This window comes from Trichosurus vulpecula, chromosome 6 (genome assembly GCF_011100635.1).
Source record: "Trichosurus vulpecula isolate mTriVul1 chromosome 6, mTriVul1.pri, whole genome shotgun sequence".
Lineage (NCBI taxonomy): Eukaryota > Metazoa > Chordata > Mammalia > Diprotodontia > Phalangeridae > Trichosurus > Trichosurus vulpecula.
The window spans coordinates 103,686,087-103,702,841 of NC_050578.1; the positions used below are offsets into that span (position 1 = coordinate 103,686,087).

General features: G+C 33.4%; 1 protein-coding gene across 1 annotated transcript in view; it reads left to right on the top strand.

The window, feature by feature from the left end:
• Positions 1–16,755, top strand: part of LRBA (LPS responsive beige-like anchor protein) — an 820,489-nt gene that overhangs the window by 706,566 nt on the left and 97,168 nt on the right. The window contains exon 47 of the mRNA XM_036763368.1: positions 10,432–10,599. Coding sequence (XP_036619263.1) covers positions 10,432–10,599 — 168 coding nt within the window. The remainder of the gene's footprint in view (positions 1–10,431; positions 10,600–16,755) is intronic.

The window sequence follows — 16,755 nt, forward strand, 5'->3', positions numbered from 1 at the left end:
CTTGGAAATTGTCGATCTAATATGAAATGCATTGACTTTACTGATATCTTTTGTTGATTAAAATTTTTATGCAGTATAACAATAATTTATACTTTGTACTTACTTACTTTTCTCTAAATGATTTCCCAACAAAAATTACACATGAATTTATATTCTTTTATGTTAATCAGGGTTTCCCACAAACACAAAGCCAGCATTTCAAGAGTTAATGTGTCTTATTAGGGGGACAGGAAATCTGGCAACTATTGCAGAAACTAGACCTAATGGTGCACACAAACAATTTGTCAGTCTTCGTAAATGTGAATAGCTATCCACAAAGTGGCTGCTCTTGCTTTGTTTGAATAGGCTAAACTTTTCCTTTTTGGACTTTAAATCTTAGAAGTGAAATATGATCCACATATTCAATCAAAATCATTTAATTCAAAGCATATTTTGATTGTAACAAAGTTGACATGGAAAGAAACTCTGGAATAAAAAAAAAGTTGAAAGGACTTTATATCATATATTTAGCAGGAAAAATTTGAAACAGTTCTAATTAGGCTGAAAAAAACAGCTTTCTTCAGTGTAAATTATAAAGGTCATATATCAGTGTTAAGGAAACATTACCACTAGTGTTTGAAATCCAGCATATGCAAACATAACAGACCAGTTAGTTCTAAAACTTTTTTCTTTTTGGTCGAGGGAAAGGGAATTAGGACAGAATGGGAGGAACATTGTATTATAAGACTGTCCTATTTAAATTTAAAATGAAATCATTCTCTAAACTTCTGTCATTGTAATGTATGTTTTGCCAATCAAAATAGCTGTTCTTTCTAAAAATTAATTGTACTATCTACATTCAAGATAATTAGGGTTTCCCTTTATTCTGTGTAGAAATTGAAATTTAGAGAATTCTAATGTTTATTTTTTTTATATGGATTATTGTCAGAACCACCAGAGAAATATATTTCTTTCAACATTGCGAAGATGTTCACTGACTGTTAGCTTACTTGGAACTTACTGTATTGAAATGTCTCATCTTTAAGCACTAGCAAACCCTTTTGAATACGCAATTTATATGTTTTTATTAGGTGGCCTGTATTTTTAGAAGTTTGTACCTGATGTTTGAAAAATTAGAATTACTATGTTTTTAAATAATTGAAATCAAGAAATTATTTTTGTAGTGAGGGGCTGGGGAATACTTTTGTATGTTGTTAGTTTAAAAAATAGAGCACTTCCCATACATTGTGAGCAAGAATTTATACAATAGTCAGGGATGCACTTAGACACTGTGAGGATCTACCATTTAGAGGAAAAGGGGTACATTGTTCATGTTTTCAAAAAGCAGGCTCTGGGCAGTAATAATTTATAATAACTTATTTTGCTAATTGGTAATAATTTCCCTGGTTTGCATAATTTCTCAGACTAACCTGATTTTCTTGAAATTGAAAGGAAATTGCCAAAGACCATGAAAGTAAATCTAGATAAACAAAAGGCCCATTTTAGAGAACAAGATGATTATATTTAAAGTTTTTCACTTTCTAGTCAGCTGAGAGATTCATGGAAAGAAGAGCTAGTTTCTCAATCTTTTATGATGATATGATTTGCCTGTGTTACGGAAATGATGATAATCTATCCTGTGTTTTTATTAATAATTTAATCTCCTGAGATATTAGCTTTAAGAAAATAGAGACTGAATTTTTATTGGTACATAATATTAGACATAAATTCATATATATTATTTTTCTGACACGGAGTTTTACAGATGAGTTATGAATAATTTACTATTATTCTTTGAGTATCAAAGCTTCAATTTGTTGATGTTTTGTATGCATTTCTGCCTTGGGATTGAACAAATGAAACTTACTAATAGGTGTTTGTGTTTGACATCTGTATACTGTACTTTTTAGCATATCTCAAGTGTTTTAGTCTCTGCCTATTAGATCTCATTAAAAAAACAGATATCATCCCCAAGACAGTTTGTCAAGGCTAATATGAGTCCCCCTGGATTGAATTGACAATTTGTGTGTGGCTTCATATGACAGTCTTTTCATGGTCTTATTTGATCTTTAACAATTGGACATTAGTCACTGATTTATTTTACAATAACTCAAAGCAGTTGAATAGTATAATATTGTGTTGGACATTATAGTGGATTTTCTTTCTTACAAATTTTTCTCAGAGCACACATTGGGTGTAAATGATGTATCCAGCCTGCTCAGGGAGTACTAACAATTGATTGGTTGGTTTGAGAGCAGCATGGGAAGAAGGTTAGTATCCCAAAGGTGCAAATCGTATTTAACTCCAGACTTAATGAGGACTGTCTTTCTTAAAGGCTCTGAAAAAAATCTCACATCTTTAACATTCTACCGATTCAATTTTATTTATCATTATGAATTTTACTTAAATGAAAAATGTCTTAAAACCACTTTTTTTTTACTTAGAAGAAATTTATTTTTGTCCTACATGTGAAACCAAGTTAAAAGATTATAAATTTTTTTCTCAGATTTTGAAATAAATGTTTATGTTTTTAAACATCAGGCTTTACATGAAACAATGTTAGCATGTTCTGTTTATTTTCTGATAAATTTAGGTTACTTGAGAAATTATTTTTAAAGTTCTGTTCTGGTTCATTTTTGTGGGATGAGGAATGTGTTTCAGATTCCTTATAGCATGGTCATTCTATCTGTGGTTTGGGGCTGTGCTGACTCATTAACTTGAAAACTGTGTTAATTAGCCAAATGAACTATTTTATAATTTTTATAACCTTTTAGAATTTCCATAAAGCGGTGATTTCACTTATTTATTTGAGTTCTGTTTTTGCATACTTTAGCATATTGTGACTGATTCTCAGGTAACTAGAGTTTTTAAAGGTCATTGTTGTTGTTTCTGTGTTTGGAATCTATGTTTTGAAAAGTAGTTTCATATTGACCTAATGAAAGGAATAGTAAGCTCAAGAGTGCTATTAATAATTTTGAGGAGGATTTTCATGATTGTTAAGGGACTACAGTATTTATAGAGTATATAGCAATCTGAAGAGTGAAGAATGGTGGTATACTATCCATGCATGTGATTTCTGAATATAATACAACCATTATATCTTTTCAAGTCTATAATCTTGTTTAGAAGCCAGGATATGATCATTAGAAGCTAAAACTAAAATCTGTAAACTCAGAATACTGAATAAATAAAGGTATTTACCCAAACCCTAAAATTCTTTGTATGATGAAAGGAATAAAACAGGTTGAAATTGCCCTCATTTTCAGCGCTTTAATAGCAAGAACATTCATTTTTTGTATCCCTGTGATTTGCTGAGCCTAGTAGAATTTTATAGTCTCGAATCACAGTACTGCAGACACTCAGGAGACTTCTGACTGTTTTATCTTATTAAACAATTTTGAAATCATTAATTTTTAATTAGTTTGGATGCAGTTTTTTATAGTTTTAATAGTGTGTGTACATGAACTAAACGTTTTTTATTTAAACTACTGGCCAGAGTATTACTTACATAAATAAATGTATGTTCTTTCTAAATGTACATATTGCGAGGTTCTTCCATTGAGTAATACATTTTTTCAAATATGAAACACTGTACAATAATCTATGGAAGGTTCATAGCAGTTTATTAGCTGAGAATTTGAATGATCACTACCAAGACGGATATGAGCTGGAAGATATGTATAGGTCTTTCTCTTGATTGAAAGTTCTAATTAAGTGAATCGGAGAAAATTAACTGAAATTAGCTGTCAGAAAGTCACATTTAAATGAATGATGAGCTGGTCTGGCAGTAAACATTTAAATGATATAAATTGCCATTTAAGTGTATGGTTTAATGTTTGTCATGCATTAATGGGACACGAGGCTGCAGTGACAATCAAGCAGCTTGCTCTAATTTGAACATATTTAAGGCTTTTGTGTGGAATACATTGTACACAAATTAAGACAATTGCTGCTTTTATGTGTCAATTTAAATGTCTTTTTAAAGTCAGACATAAGTTAATGGAAAAAAGGTATCATTTTGTCTGCAAATTATATAGTGGTTCTCAAGTTTTTACAGTGATTTTAATTTCATGTGCTAAAAATAGGATTTACTTAAAACTACAACAAGCCCTGCTTTCTTTATGTCAGATTGAATATCAAGCAATTTTTTGTTTTGTATTTGTTAACCAAAATCACAAATGTTATGAATTTTATAACAGATCTGTGAAACAAGACCTTCTCAATGAAATTAATTGAATTAAATATTTGCAATACATATTTTCAAGTATGCTTTATATTTCTGAAATCGTAAAATTATCTAACATACCTAATGATTTACAAAATTGTTTTTGTTAATGTAATTATTGCACTTCTATTTTGGATTAGTACATTGTGATGTTTAAAAATTAATAATGTCATGGAAATACTATAATCTTTGTAAGGTGACATAAATAAATTCTTTGTGCACACCCTCTTTTATTAAAAATATATGCCTACATAAACACACACCTGTAAACTAATGGGATTATGTCCTTTGTCAGTAGACCATCTATTTGGGGGGCATTTACTCCCAGAATGATGAAAGCAAACTAGCCAATTTTATCTAACGAGGAGATCCATTGTGACCAACTTCCTAGCAGCAAGTGACCCCAAAAGGCATCATCACTGTTAGGCATGCATCCCTGAAAATTAGAACCAGTTTGTTTATCTTGTGTTAATTTTACTATTTTATTCTAAATATGTTTGTACTCACAGGGAATTTTATTCCTGATAACTTGTACATAAGTGTATATTTCAGTAATGAGTGTGAGTGTATGACTTTATTACAATTTATTTCTTTGGGTAAGAGGGAAGCTTTATTTTTTAAAAATTTTAAATATTTTATTGACATCATCTATTTATTGATGTCTTGATCATCATAGTTAATGCTAGTATCCATCCACTTCCCTCTCCCAAAGAGTCATTCCATATAACAACTAGTAATATTTAAAAAGGAAAAAAAATAAGCACACCTAATGATATATTTTAAGAAGTCTGAAAACATGTGCAATATGTAACACTTGCATACCTTCCACATGCATGAAGGGGGTAGGTTGGGAATGTCCTCTCATATCTCTTCATTCAATTAATGCTTTATCTTTATAATTTCATTACATTCACTTACGAATTTTTAGTGTGTGGTTCTTTCCATTTACATTGTTATAATTATTGTGTACATTGTTTTCTTGACTCTGCTTATGTTACTCTGCATTAACTCATGTAAAACTTTCCTTGTTTGTCTTTGTCACATACATCATTTCTGACAGCACAGTAATATTCTGTTACCACAATTAGTTTAACCATTCCCTAATCGATGGGCATCTACTTTGTTTCCAATTCTTTGCAATCACAAAAAGTGCTGCTATAAATATTTTGATATATGTAGGGGCTTTCTTCTTATTGATGGCTTCCTTGGAGTATAAAGCCAGTAATGGAATCTCTGGTTTAAAGGGTATGGATATGCATAATTCCAAATTTATTTCTGTCACAGTTCAGTTCTGTCAATTGTCAAGTAGAGCCTTGGTTGTAATAATAATAACTAACATTAGTCAGTCAATAAGCGTTTATTAAGCAAACTCTACGAATAATACATTAGTGTTCCTCTTTTCCCTCATCCCCTCTAGTTTTTGCCATTTTCTTTTCTTTTCCATCTTAACCAATCTTATGTGTATGAGTTGGTAATTTAGAGTTATTTTAATTTATGTTTCTCAACTTGGATTTTTTCCCTATAAAAACTATCTGTTGATATCTTTTGACCTTTTATCAGCTGGGGAATGACTCTTATTCTTACAACCTTGTCTCAGTTCCCTATATATTTGGGAAATGAGATCTTTATCAGAGAAGCTTGCTGCAGAGATTCCCCTCCCTCCCCGCTCCCCCCCCCCCCCACGCTCAATTTCTTGCTTTTCTTCTAATTTTAGTTGTGTTGGTCTTGTTTGTGCAAAATCTTTTAAATTTTATGTAATCAAAATTATCCTTTGAATCATCCCATGAACTTTTCTAGAACTAAGTCCCCATACTGTTCTTGGGCCCAGAGCCACGCAACTGTGATTCTGGAACTTGTTGCTTCTTACAGAGGTAGGACCCCTTCTCTCATAACTGTGATTACTCCTCTTTGCTCTGGGACTGGGTAAGAGGTTACAGAGCTGCTAGATGGTACCAATTTTTGCTCTAATACTAGTAAACAGATTCCCTTGGGATCTTTTTTCTGCCCAGGTGTTCAGTCCCCTTACTGCCCTTGGGCATGGGCTACTCCTTACTGCAGCTTCAATCTCTTGTGGCTCTAATCCAGCTCAGTGCTCCTAGCTGGCCCTGATTCTAGTGTCTATAGATCTCTTTTTTCTTAAGCTGCCCTGGGCTGGTGAAGTGACTCTCCATGACTTTTTTCTTGGCTTAACCAATCAGAATCCGGAGCTCTTAAAAGCTCATTGTAAGGGAGGATATGAAAGAACTTAGGCAAAACTGCAAGCTCTCATTCTATCATCTTTACTTTGCTTCCCAGTTATTGAACTTTTAGCAAAAGAAGTTTTCTCTGCTTTAACATGGCGAGAATATACAACAAAGGATACAGTGACACTTAGTTTCTCTGGAAGAAGTTGCTAGGAAAATGCTGATCTTGTCATAGAGCTTAAACCATTGAATTGTTTTGATTTCTGTTTTTCTTATTAGTTATTTGGAGAAATATTTGACGTGATTGTTAATGGTTTGTTTTCATTTCTTTTGAAAACTGTTTGTTCATACCCTTTAACTATTTACCCATTAAGGAATTAGTCTTATATATTTATGCTAATTTTCTATTTACTATGGCTATCAGGTCCTTAGAGAATCAGTCAGTCAACAAGCATTTATTAAATACTTACCATATTGCAGACTCTGTGCTAATAACTAAGGATACAAAGTCAGCCAAAATCATCCCTTTGCCCTCATGGAAGTCACATTTTAATGGGAGAAAGAACATGTAAATAACCTTATATTTTACATACACACACACACACACACACACAGTAGATGTAGAAGTCAGTAAATGTAGTGTCTTTCATATGTAAGTGGCAGTAAGCAAGTGTCTTAGAGTATATGGAAAGAAGTAAAGTGTAAGAAAACTGGAAAAGTATGAAGCCAGGTTGTAAAAGACCTTAAATGCCAAATTGAAGATATATTTGATCCTTAAGATAATAGATAACTAGTGGAGCTAATTGAGGTGAGAAGAGTGTGTGTGTGTGTGTGAGAGAGAGTGTGAGTGTGTGTATGTGACATTAAAACATCATATTTGCAGCTGAGTGAAGAATGCATTGTAGGAGGAAGAATCTTGAACCAGGGAACGCAATTAAATAGTTATTGTAATTATTCAGATGAGAAGTGATAATGGCCTGAATTTAGGATGGGTATCTGTGTGAATGGTGAGAAGGGAATGTATATAAGAGATGCTGTGAAGTTAAAAATGACAAGATTTGGCAACACACTGGATATTTGTTTCTTTTTTAGCAGTGTTTCCATTTCATGTAATTGAAACCTGTTTTTCTTTTGGGATCACCTCTCACTCTAATTTGGTTAAGAATTCTTTTCTAACTGTATTTTCAGAAGGTTCTTGATATTGTTACTTTCTTTTTTTTATAGTGTCAACATTTATATTCAGGTTGTATATCCATTTTGAACTTTTTATGATATGTGGTGCAAAATGATAGTCTGAACCTATTTTCTGCCAAACTTCTTTCTAGGTTTTCCAGCACTTTTTGTCAGATAGAGCAGTTTCAGAAACCAGGTATAGATCAATATCTCTCACCGTATACTAAAAAGGTCAAAAATAGGTACATGATTTAGCCATTAGCAGATTAGGGGAGCATGGAAAATTTTTACCTGTCGTATCTTTGGATAAAGGAAGAATTTATGACCAGATAGAAAACATTATGGGATATAAAATGGACAATTTTGATTACATTAAATTAAAGTGCTTTTGCACAAACAAAACCAATGCAGCCAAGATTAGAAGGCAAGAAGAAAACTAGGGAAAAATTTGCAGCAAGTTTCTCTGAGGCCTGATTTCTCAAATGAGTCAAATTTATAAGAATATAAGTCATTTCCCAATTGATAAATGGTCAAAGGATATGAAAAGCAATTTTCAGGTGAAATAATTAAAGCTATCTATAGTCATGAAAAAATGCACTAAATCAATATTGATTGGAGAAATGCAAAAGGAAAATGTTAAGGGGAATGTGAAAAAAAGAAACGCTAATACATCATTGGCAGAGTTGTGGATTGATTAAATCACTCTGGAGAACAATTTGGAACCGTGCCCAAAGGCCTATAGAACTGTTCATATGCTTGGACCCAGCAACACTTCTACTCCCAAAGAGATCAAAGGAAAAGGAAAAGGACCTACAGTACAAAAATTCATAGCAAATCTTTTCGTGGTGGCAAAGAACTAGAAATTGAGCCAGATGCTCATCAACTGGAGAATGGCTGAACAAGTTGTGGTATATGATTATGTTGGAATGCTGTTGTATTAAAAGAAATGAGGAGAGCAGGATGCCTTCAGTCAATCCTGAGAAGACATATATGAACTGATGCACAGTGAAGTGAGCAGAACTGGAAAGAACATTGTACACAACAATGTTCTAAGGATGACCATTTGTAAAAAACTTATCCACTCTGATCAATAATACAGTGATCCAAGACAATTCCAAAGCAACCATTATGAAAAAGTGCGGTCCACCTCCAGAGAGCGAACTGATGGAGTCTGAATGCAGATCTAAGCATCTTTTTTTTTTTTTGCTTAATTTTTCTTGGAGATTTTTTTGGTCTGTGTTTTCTTTTTCAATGTGACTTATATGGAAATATGCTTTGCTTGACTTCACATGTTTAATTTTTATCAAAATGTTCACCTTCTCAATGGAGAGAGGGAAAAGAATTTGGAACTCAAAATTAAATAAATATTAAAAATTTTATAGGTAATTGAGAAATATTTAATGAAATAAAAATATATTGGGGTAAAGATGATCCCTTGAATAAAAAAACACAACCCATTATTAAAAAGAAAAAAAAGTAGGAAGTTTTCCCCCAATATTAATGTCTTTGGGGTTACTGACCACTGCATATTCCATTTACTTGTTTCTAGTTATTCTTTATTTAGCCTGTTCTTGTAGTTCCTTTTGTAAAATTAGAATTAAATAATTTTGCTGAATACCATTTTGTAATATAATGTGAGGTCTAAAACTGCTATTTTCCCTTTGCTCCTGTTTATTTTTTCACAATTTACCTAAAATGAATCTTGTTATTATTTTGTCTATCCTTATAAAGTACTTTCTGAGAAAAAAATATTTTCAGCATCAGTGTTTAGTAAGAGTTGATATGTTCTGGAATGTTATATATCTTAATGAATATGTACCTTATCCTTTCAGGTGATTCAATCAATTTAAAATTTTTCATATTTTCAATCCAGTCCTTCCAATTTTTTTTGGAATTTAATCTTCAGTATTTCAAATAGTGGATAGAAAGCTGATTTTGCTATTTCTCATTCAAGACCCTCGATCTCCTGACCCCAGGCATTTTCACTGGCTGTTTCTCTATGCCTGGAATGTTCTTCCTCTTCCTCTATACTTCCTGGCTTTCTTAAAGTCTCAGCTTCAATGGGAAGCCTTTCTTCTAACTTTCCCCGCCCTACCTCCTTTAATTCAAGGGCCTTCTTTCTGATGATTATTTCTAATTTATCTTGTATATAAGTTGATTGTACATAGTTGTTGGCATGTTATCTCCTGCATTTGAATCCTTGAATATTGAGACAGTCTTTTACCTTTATATCCTGATTACTTAACACAGTCCCTGGCGCATGATAAGCATTGAAGAAACATTTACTGACTGAATGACTGTGAGAGGGCTGAGTTTAAGTCTTATCTCCACCACCTCTATTAGCTGTGAGACCTTCAGCCTTTCACTTTGCCTCTTAGTGCTTCAGTACCTCTAAGTTAGAAAAAGATTGTCCATCTACATTGGATGGAGGAGTTTCTTCATTGAGAGTTCCTCATACTGATGGAGTCACCAAAAAAAAAAACAAACCCAAAAATCTAAATTCAGAATTTAATCTCTTTTTATTAAAAGCATGCATTTCCCAATAACAGAACCTTTAAATAGTATTATATATTATATAATTCTAGGAAAATTTGCCAGTGTGCTGTAGCTTCTGTTGTCTTTGAATTTTCACTAAAGGACAATATATATGTATGAATTTTTTTCTTTCCTTAACTATGTGAAAAATTGATAATATCATTATAAGGTATATTTAGTCACTGCTAAAATATAATTCCCAGGAATAATCTTTTTTGATGCTAATTTTAAATTAGCTGGACAAATTATAATTTTCCCAATGATATGTTTTGAGTAAAGTGTCCTTTTTTTTCAAAAAGAAATGGTCAAAATAATTCAACCTATTCTCTTTTACAGGCCTTAGAGAGTGAATTTGTTTCCTGCCAGCTTCACCAGTGGATCGATCTCATTTTTGGCTATAAACAGCAAGGGCCAGAGGCAGTCCGAGCCCTTAATGTATTCTATTACCTGACCTATGAGGGAGCTGTCAATCTGAGTTCAATAACAGATCCTATATTGAGAGAGGTAAGCTTCTATACTGAGACAGTAATTTCATTCCCCATTTCAGATGTGTAAGGTTATTTTTGAATGTGCCCTTCCCAGATCTGATAATACTGTATATCAGTGGCTTTATACTTTTTAAGATATTTATTTCAGATGCTCTTGAGCAGCATATAATTTCTTGCATCTCAGCTTTTCGTTTGTATTTTAAGGATTATTTTGTGAATAACAAAATTGCTTAGGAGATTCAAGTACCACATAAAAGTAAAGGAAATGTTTGCTTGCATGAAGAAGTTACTTGTATTTTATCCATTCAGGTTATTAGCCTAGTGTTTTACCCTTCAGTGAGGGAAACAATCTTATAAACCATTATGTGATGTTTCTAAGTATCAGTCTGTACTGTACCTATTACAGTAAATAGAGATAAGTGTACCTTTTGGAAAAAGCTGTTCTGAAGAACTTCTGCAAAAGCTCATATTATATGGTCTTTAAAACAATAATTTTTAGAGCAAAGACCCCCAATAGGTCAATGGAAAGTACAGTTTCTAGACAAATAGCCTCCTCCATATAGCCATAGAACATTTAAACTATTAGGAAATTGGGTAGTAGGATGATGTAAGACCATTTGAGGCTAACAGCTGATAAAGTACTTTTTTTCCCTTTGACCTTTACACATTTAAAATACATACCTGAAACATCCATGTTCAGCAGGGAAGAGGGAAATTTTCGATGACTCACCTTATATTTCAGATGCCTTTTGGGCTTGAGGAAAATTGTGTGGCCTGAGACCAATGAAATTTACATGCTGTCGCTGCTTTTCTTCTTTCTTCTCTCTGTAGCTTGTTGGCTGTATTTGTGTCTCAGCACAGACCTTATAAATGAGTTTAAAGGCATAGGACTAGTCTAGATGACTCTAGTCTTTGAGTTTCATGATGCCTGGAAAATTTGCTTTTTTGAATAAAGTTACTTTGAACCACAAAAAGGAATTCTGCTACCTGGGTAATTTTAGTTGATGTTAAGGGAAGTCCAAAGTATGACTACTCAAGTGAATAGTCACCTTAGATGAGAACAAAAGGTCCCAGGAGTGGAAGAATAGGGGGTTAAGTTGGAAAAGAAGATTGTAAACCAGGTATTAAAGTTTGGAATGAGCAGAAGGAATATGATCTGGAGGGCCATAGATGACAGAATTAAAGATGTAAAAGAATGAAAAGAACTCTGTCACTTGGCAACCTTCTTCCATTTTACATTTCTTTTCTTTTCTCTTTTATCTTTATCTCCCTCTCTCATTTTTATGTGTCCTTTACCTGCTCAGTTTTGCATTTCCTTTCACGAATATAGGAAGAGAATTATCCCATCCCTGCCCCCTTTCTTCTGTTCTTACAATATTATTCATCACTGCTTCAATTGGGATTAATTCTGTAGCCATGGGAAGTTGGGTTGTTTAAGAGACATGATTTTTCTTGGAAAGCTTAAAAGCTAAAAAAAAAAAAACTTTTCTGAATGGGATGTTTTAAATTGAGTCCTGCTTTGAACAGTTAAATTTAAAGTTCCTGTATACCTCAAAGATTCTGCATTTTTAATCAGATCTTTCTTGTAATTATCAACTTTCCTCTGTTTGAAGAATGTCCATGTTGGTAGGATCTACTGGAGTTTGCATTCTGCTGGTAAAACCTTTGATAACCCAAGGTCACCTTTACACTACAGTGAGGCATCACAATAGGCCTTTACTGCAATAGTCTAGTAATGGACTGTATATCTCTTGTCCAAGGACCAACCTCACTAATTTAGTATAGACTTGTTATAATGTTGACCACAGAGTGATGAATTTGGGGAGCACAAATAACTCTTTCATACCATCTAATATATTTAGAGAGATTATGCTCCAAGATAAGGGAGAAAGCCCTCGTCACTGAAATCACAAATCCTTGAAATATGGGAATAGATAACTCTTGCTGATAAACTCATCATCATTTCTTTTGATGCACTGGCATAGATGTGTGTTTCTTTTACTGTGTCCTCATGCCTTTCTGGTCACTAGAATTTTAAACATTTTGGAGTAATGAAGAAGAAGAAACATAGAACTAAATCAAAGGAGATTCTGATTAACATGAAACTTGCAGAAGAATAAACCTTTTCCCTTTTTGCCATGATTGTTTTGTTTATCTTAGCATTAAAAATACAGGAGAGTATAACCATTCTCATCAGATGTTTCGTCATAACCTATGGTTAGGACTAATCATTTCTCTATCAATTTGTGTTTCTGTCTTTGTAATAATGGGATGAGAAGCACCGTTGTGTAAGGGATGAAGATCTAGCTTCTGAGTCAGGAAGACCTACCTACGTTCAGTTCCCACCTCTGACATATTGACTGTGTGACTCTGAGCAAGTCATGTAGCCTCTCAGGGCTTCTGGCAACTCTCTTAAGAAACTGGATGTTTCTGGTTGACTTTCTGTTGGCATTGGTTACAGGAATTTCCTCAGTGGAGGTATGGTTAAATGGAGATGTGGTTAAAAAACAAGTATAGTGCTAGATCAAGTTTTTAGTTGAGACTCTAATGATATTATAAGGAATAAACTATCTGCCTTGTGGTATTTGGTCATTTATTAATTTTCATTCATCAAAAAATATTTATTGAATACCTACTTATGTACAAGACATTGCTCCTATTTAGATTTCAGGGTCAAAAGTAATCAAAGTATGAGACAACCTGTGATAAGTGAGGTTAGAATCATTAGCATATAAAAGTGACAGAACCAGAGTCTAAACTCATGTGTTTTTGGTGTAAGTCCAAGTGTCCCAACAAACTATGCATTACAGGGAAACTCCAGTCACCACTTTGTACTTGACTTTTCCTCATCTCTCAAATGAATGAGTTACACTAAAGGATCTTCATGGTCTCTTTGCAAACTATAAGAGCTGTTGCTATCATTTATGGGAAACCTAGCAGTTTGTTTCTAGTAATCCATATATCATATATCATATATTCCATAACATTACAGTGAAACTGAGTCAGTTTGGTTTTTTTCTTTCTATGAGGCTCATTTTGATTCCGTTGTTTTTGTTTTTCTGTCCCAGTTGACAAAATCAATTGTTTTTTTTCGATGTTGTAGAATCACAAGCACCATTGAAATGGCATAAGTATATTAATTATTTAAGTAGTAGATATGTACATTCAGAATTGTATGGAAGCTGAAATATTTTCTCATTCACTTAACTTATCATTTCAGGAAGGTATTTCATCTTTATTTGTAATTGATCTTTATTTGATTTCTTCATTTTAGTATTATTTCTTTGGTTCTGCTCTCTTTTTCCCCTCTCCTTGGTACTGTGAAAAGATTTATGACTTAGAAATCAGGGGACCTAGATTCAAATCTTTCCTCTGCGATATACTAACCGTGTAATATTGGGCATAGTCAATTAAATTCTTTCAACTTCAATTTTCCGGTCTTCAAAATGAAGAGTTTGAAAAAATGTCCTCTAAGGTCCAATGCAACTCTAAACATCTATTTTTATTATCCCTTTGTATTAATTTATAAACTATTTCTTGTGCATATGGATGGCCCATATTTAGTTGAAAAGTTTTATGTACTTTTTTAGAAATCATACTTTACTTTGTGAAGAACTCCTGCAATTCGTTTTATTTAAGTCTAGATTTTTCATATTAGGTTTTTTTTAATAGGCTTTGCCAAACCATATAATTACTGAGTATTATGCATATAGGGAGCATTTTTAATTAAAAAAAAAACCTTAAGTACTAGATAAAATGAGCATTACTATATTGTAGATCAGAAAGCATTCATACATGGAATTAAAAATCTCTATAATGCAGAACTTGATATACAGATACACACACACACACGTGTGCACACACATACAAAAACATGTATATGTTTCTCTTGTTTTTTACACAGCCAAATTTTCCCCTTGTGCATCTTCCCTTTCTCCTAGAGAGCCAGTCCATATAGCAAAAAAAAAAATTTTTAAAGAAAAAAGAAGACAAGTTTGCTCGACTGAATTGCCCATTGTGGTCTACTAGCCAGGGATCAGAATGCACCAAGAATTAGTTCCTCATGTCTGTTTTGTGTTCAAGGGACCAGGAAGTGATGTAAATAATCTGAGCCTTTAGTTCCCTAAATCACTCAATATTATAGTTTCAGTACCTTTTAAAGAAAATCTAGCCTGACTTGTATAGGAACAGGGAGTTAGAACACTGATTCTACCACCTTAAGATTTTATCACCTATTTCTTCTCCTCCTCTTAGGATTTAAGACTTAATCCTTATACAGTGCCTTTTGTTTGTTTGGTTATTTGCCTTTATATATTTATTTCTCTTAGTTCCTGTGTTTACATTTCAAAGTTTTTACTGGGGTCTGGTCTTTTCAACAGGATTTTTTGGAATTTCTCTATGTCTCATCTTCCCCCACTTTCTGAGGATCATACTGTCTTGCTGGGTGAATTATTATTCTTTGCTGTAAGCTTATAATATAGCCCAGCTTCCATATGAAAAAATGCTCTGGATCACTACTGATTAGAGAAATGCAAATCAAAACAACTCTTAGATACCACATCTCTCCTGTAAGATTGGCTAAAATAACAAAGCAGGAGGATGATAAATGCTGGAGAGGATGTGGGAAAATTGGAACATTGTTACATTGCTGGTGGAGTTGTGAGATGATCCAGCCATTTTGGAGAGTAATTTGGAACTATGCCCAAAGGGCTATAGATATGTTCATACCCTTTGACCCAGCAATACCACTTCTAGGGTTGTATCCCAAAGAAATCACACAAGAGGGAAAGGGACCCATATGTACAAGGATATTTATAGCGGCTCTCTTTGTGGTAGCCAAGAATTGGAAATCAAAGGGATGCCCATCAACTGGGGAATGGCTGAACAAGCTGTGGTATATGAAGGTAATGGAATACTATTGTGCCATAAGAAATGGGGATGATACGGACTTCGTAACAACCTGGAATAACCTACACGACATAATGCTGAGTGAGCAGAGCAGAGCCAGGAGAACATTGTACACAACCACAGATATATGGATTCCGTGAGGACCAACCCTGACAGACTTCGCTCTTCTCAGCAACACAAGGTGCAAGGACAACTCCAGGGGACTCACGATGGAGAATGCTATCTTCATCCAGAGAAAGAACGGTGAAGTTTGAATGCAGATTGAGGCACACTACATGCTCGCCTTTTTTCTTCCCTTTTGTTTTTGTTCTTGGGGTTTGTTTTTTTTTTTTGGTTCTGTCTCTTCTTTCTCATGATTCATTCCATTGGTCATAATTCTTCTCCACAACTTGACTAGTGTATAAATTAATTCAATGCAAAGTTATACATGGTAGTTATATGAGTTTCCATGCCATCTTGGGGAGGGAGTGGAGAAATTCTGGAACTCAAAATTATGTAGAACCATGTGTGGTAAACTAAAAATAAAAAAAAATATTAATAAAAAATAATATAGCCCAGCTTCTCTCCTGTATATTGGTAGCTGCCAAATTTTGTAAGATCCTAGCAGATGCTCCTCAGGATTCTATCACTCTGGGTGCTTACTTTTTTTTCTTTTACCTGGAAGCTCTGGATTTTGGCAATAACATTCCTGGGTCCCTTTTTTCCAGAAAATGACTAGTGGATTCTTTCTAATTTCACTTTGTCCTCTGATTCTAATAGGTCTTAGAGGTTTTTCTTTGTGATTTCTCAAACTATGATAACCAGGCCTTTTTTTGTCATGCATTTCAGTCAATCCAATGATTCTTACTTTTTTTTCTCCTCAAATTGTTTTCCAGGTCAGTTGTTTTTGATGTGAGATACTTTACATTTTTTTATTCAGTCTTTTGACTGTTTCAATATTACTTATTTGTGGAATCATCTACTTCTCTTTGATCAATTCTAATTTTTTCAGTATCTTTTACTTGAGTAAGGTTTTGTACCTCTTCTATTTAATTATTCTCCTTCCAAGCATTTCCCCTATCTTTTCTAGTTCTTTTCTCTGGAACTCTCATTTCCTTTACAATGTAAATGTTTGACTCTTTTGCTTCATTCCTTCCGGGAATTCTAGTTAACTTGTGACCAAGCTCTGTTTTTATTTGAGGCTTTCTTTGTAGATATGAAATTACCTCTCATCTTTTAGGTAACTATATGGTACATAACTGTTTTCATATGCTTTCATATTCAT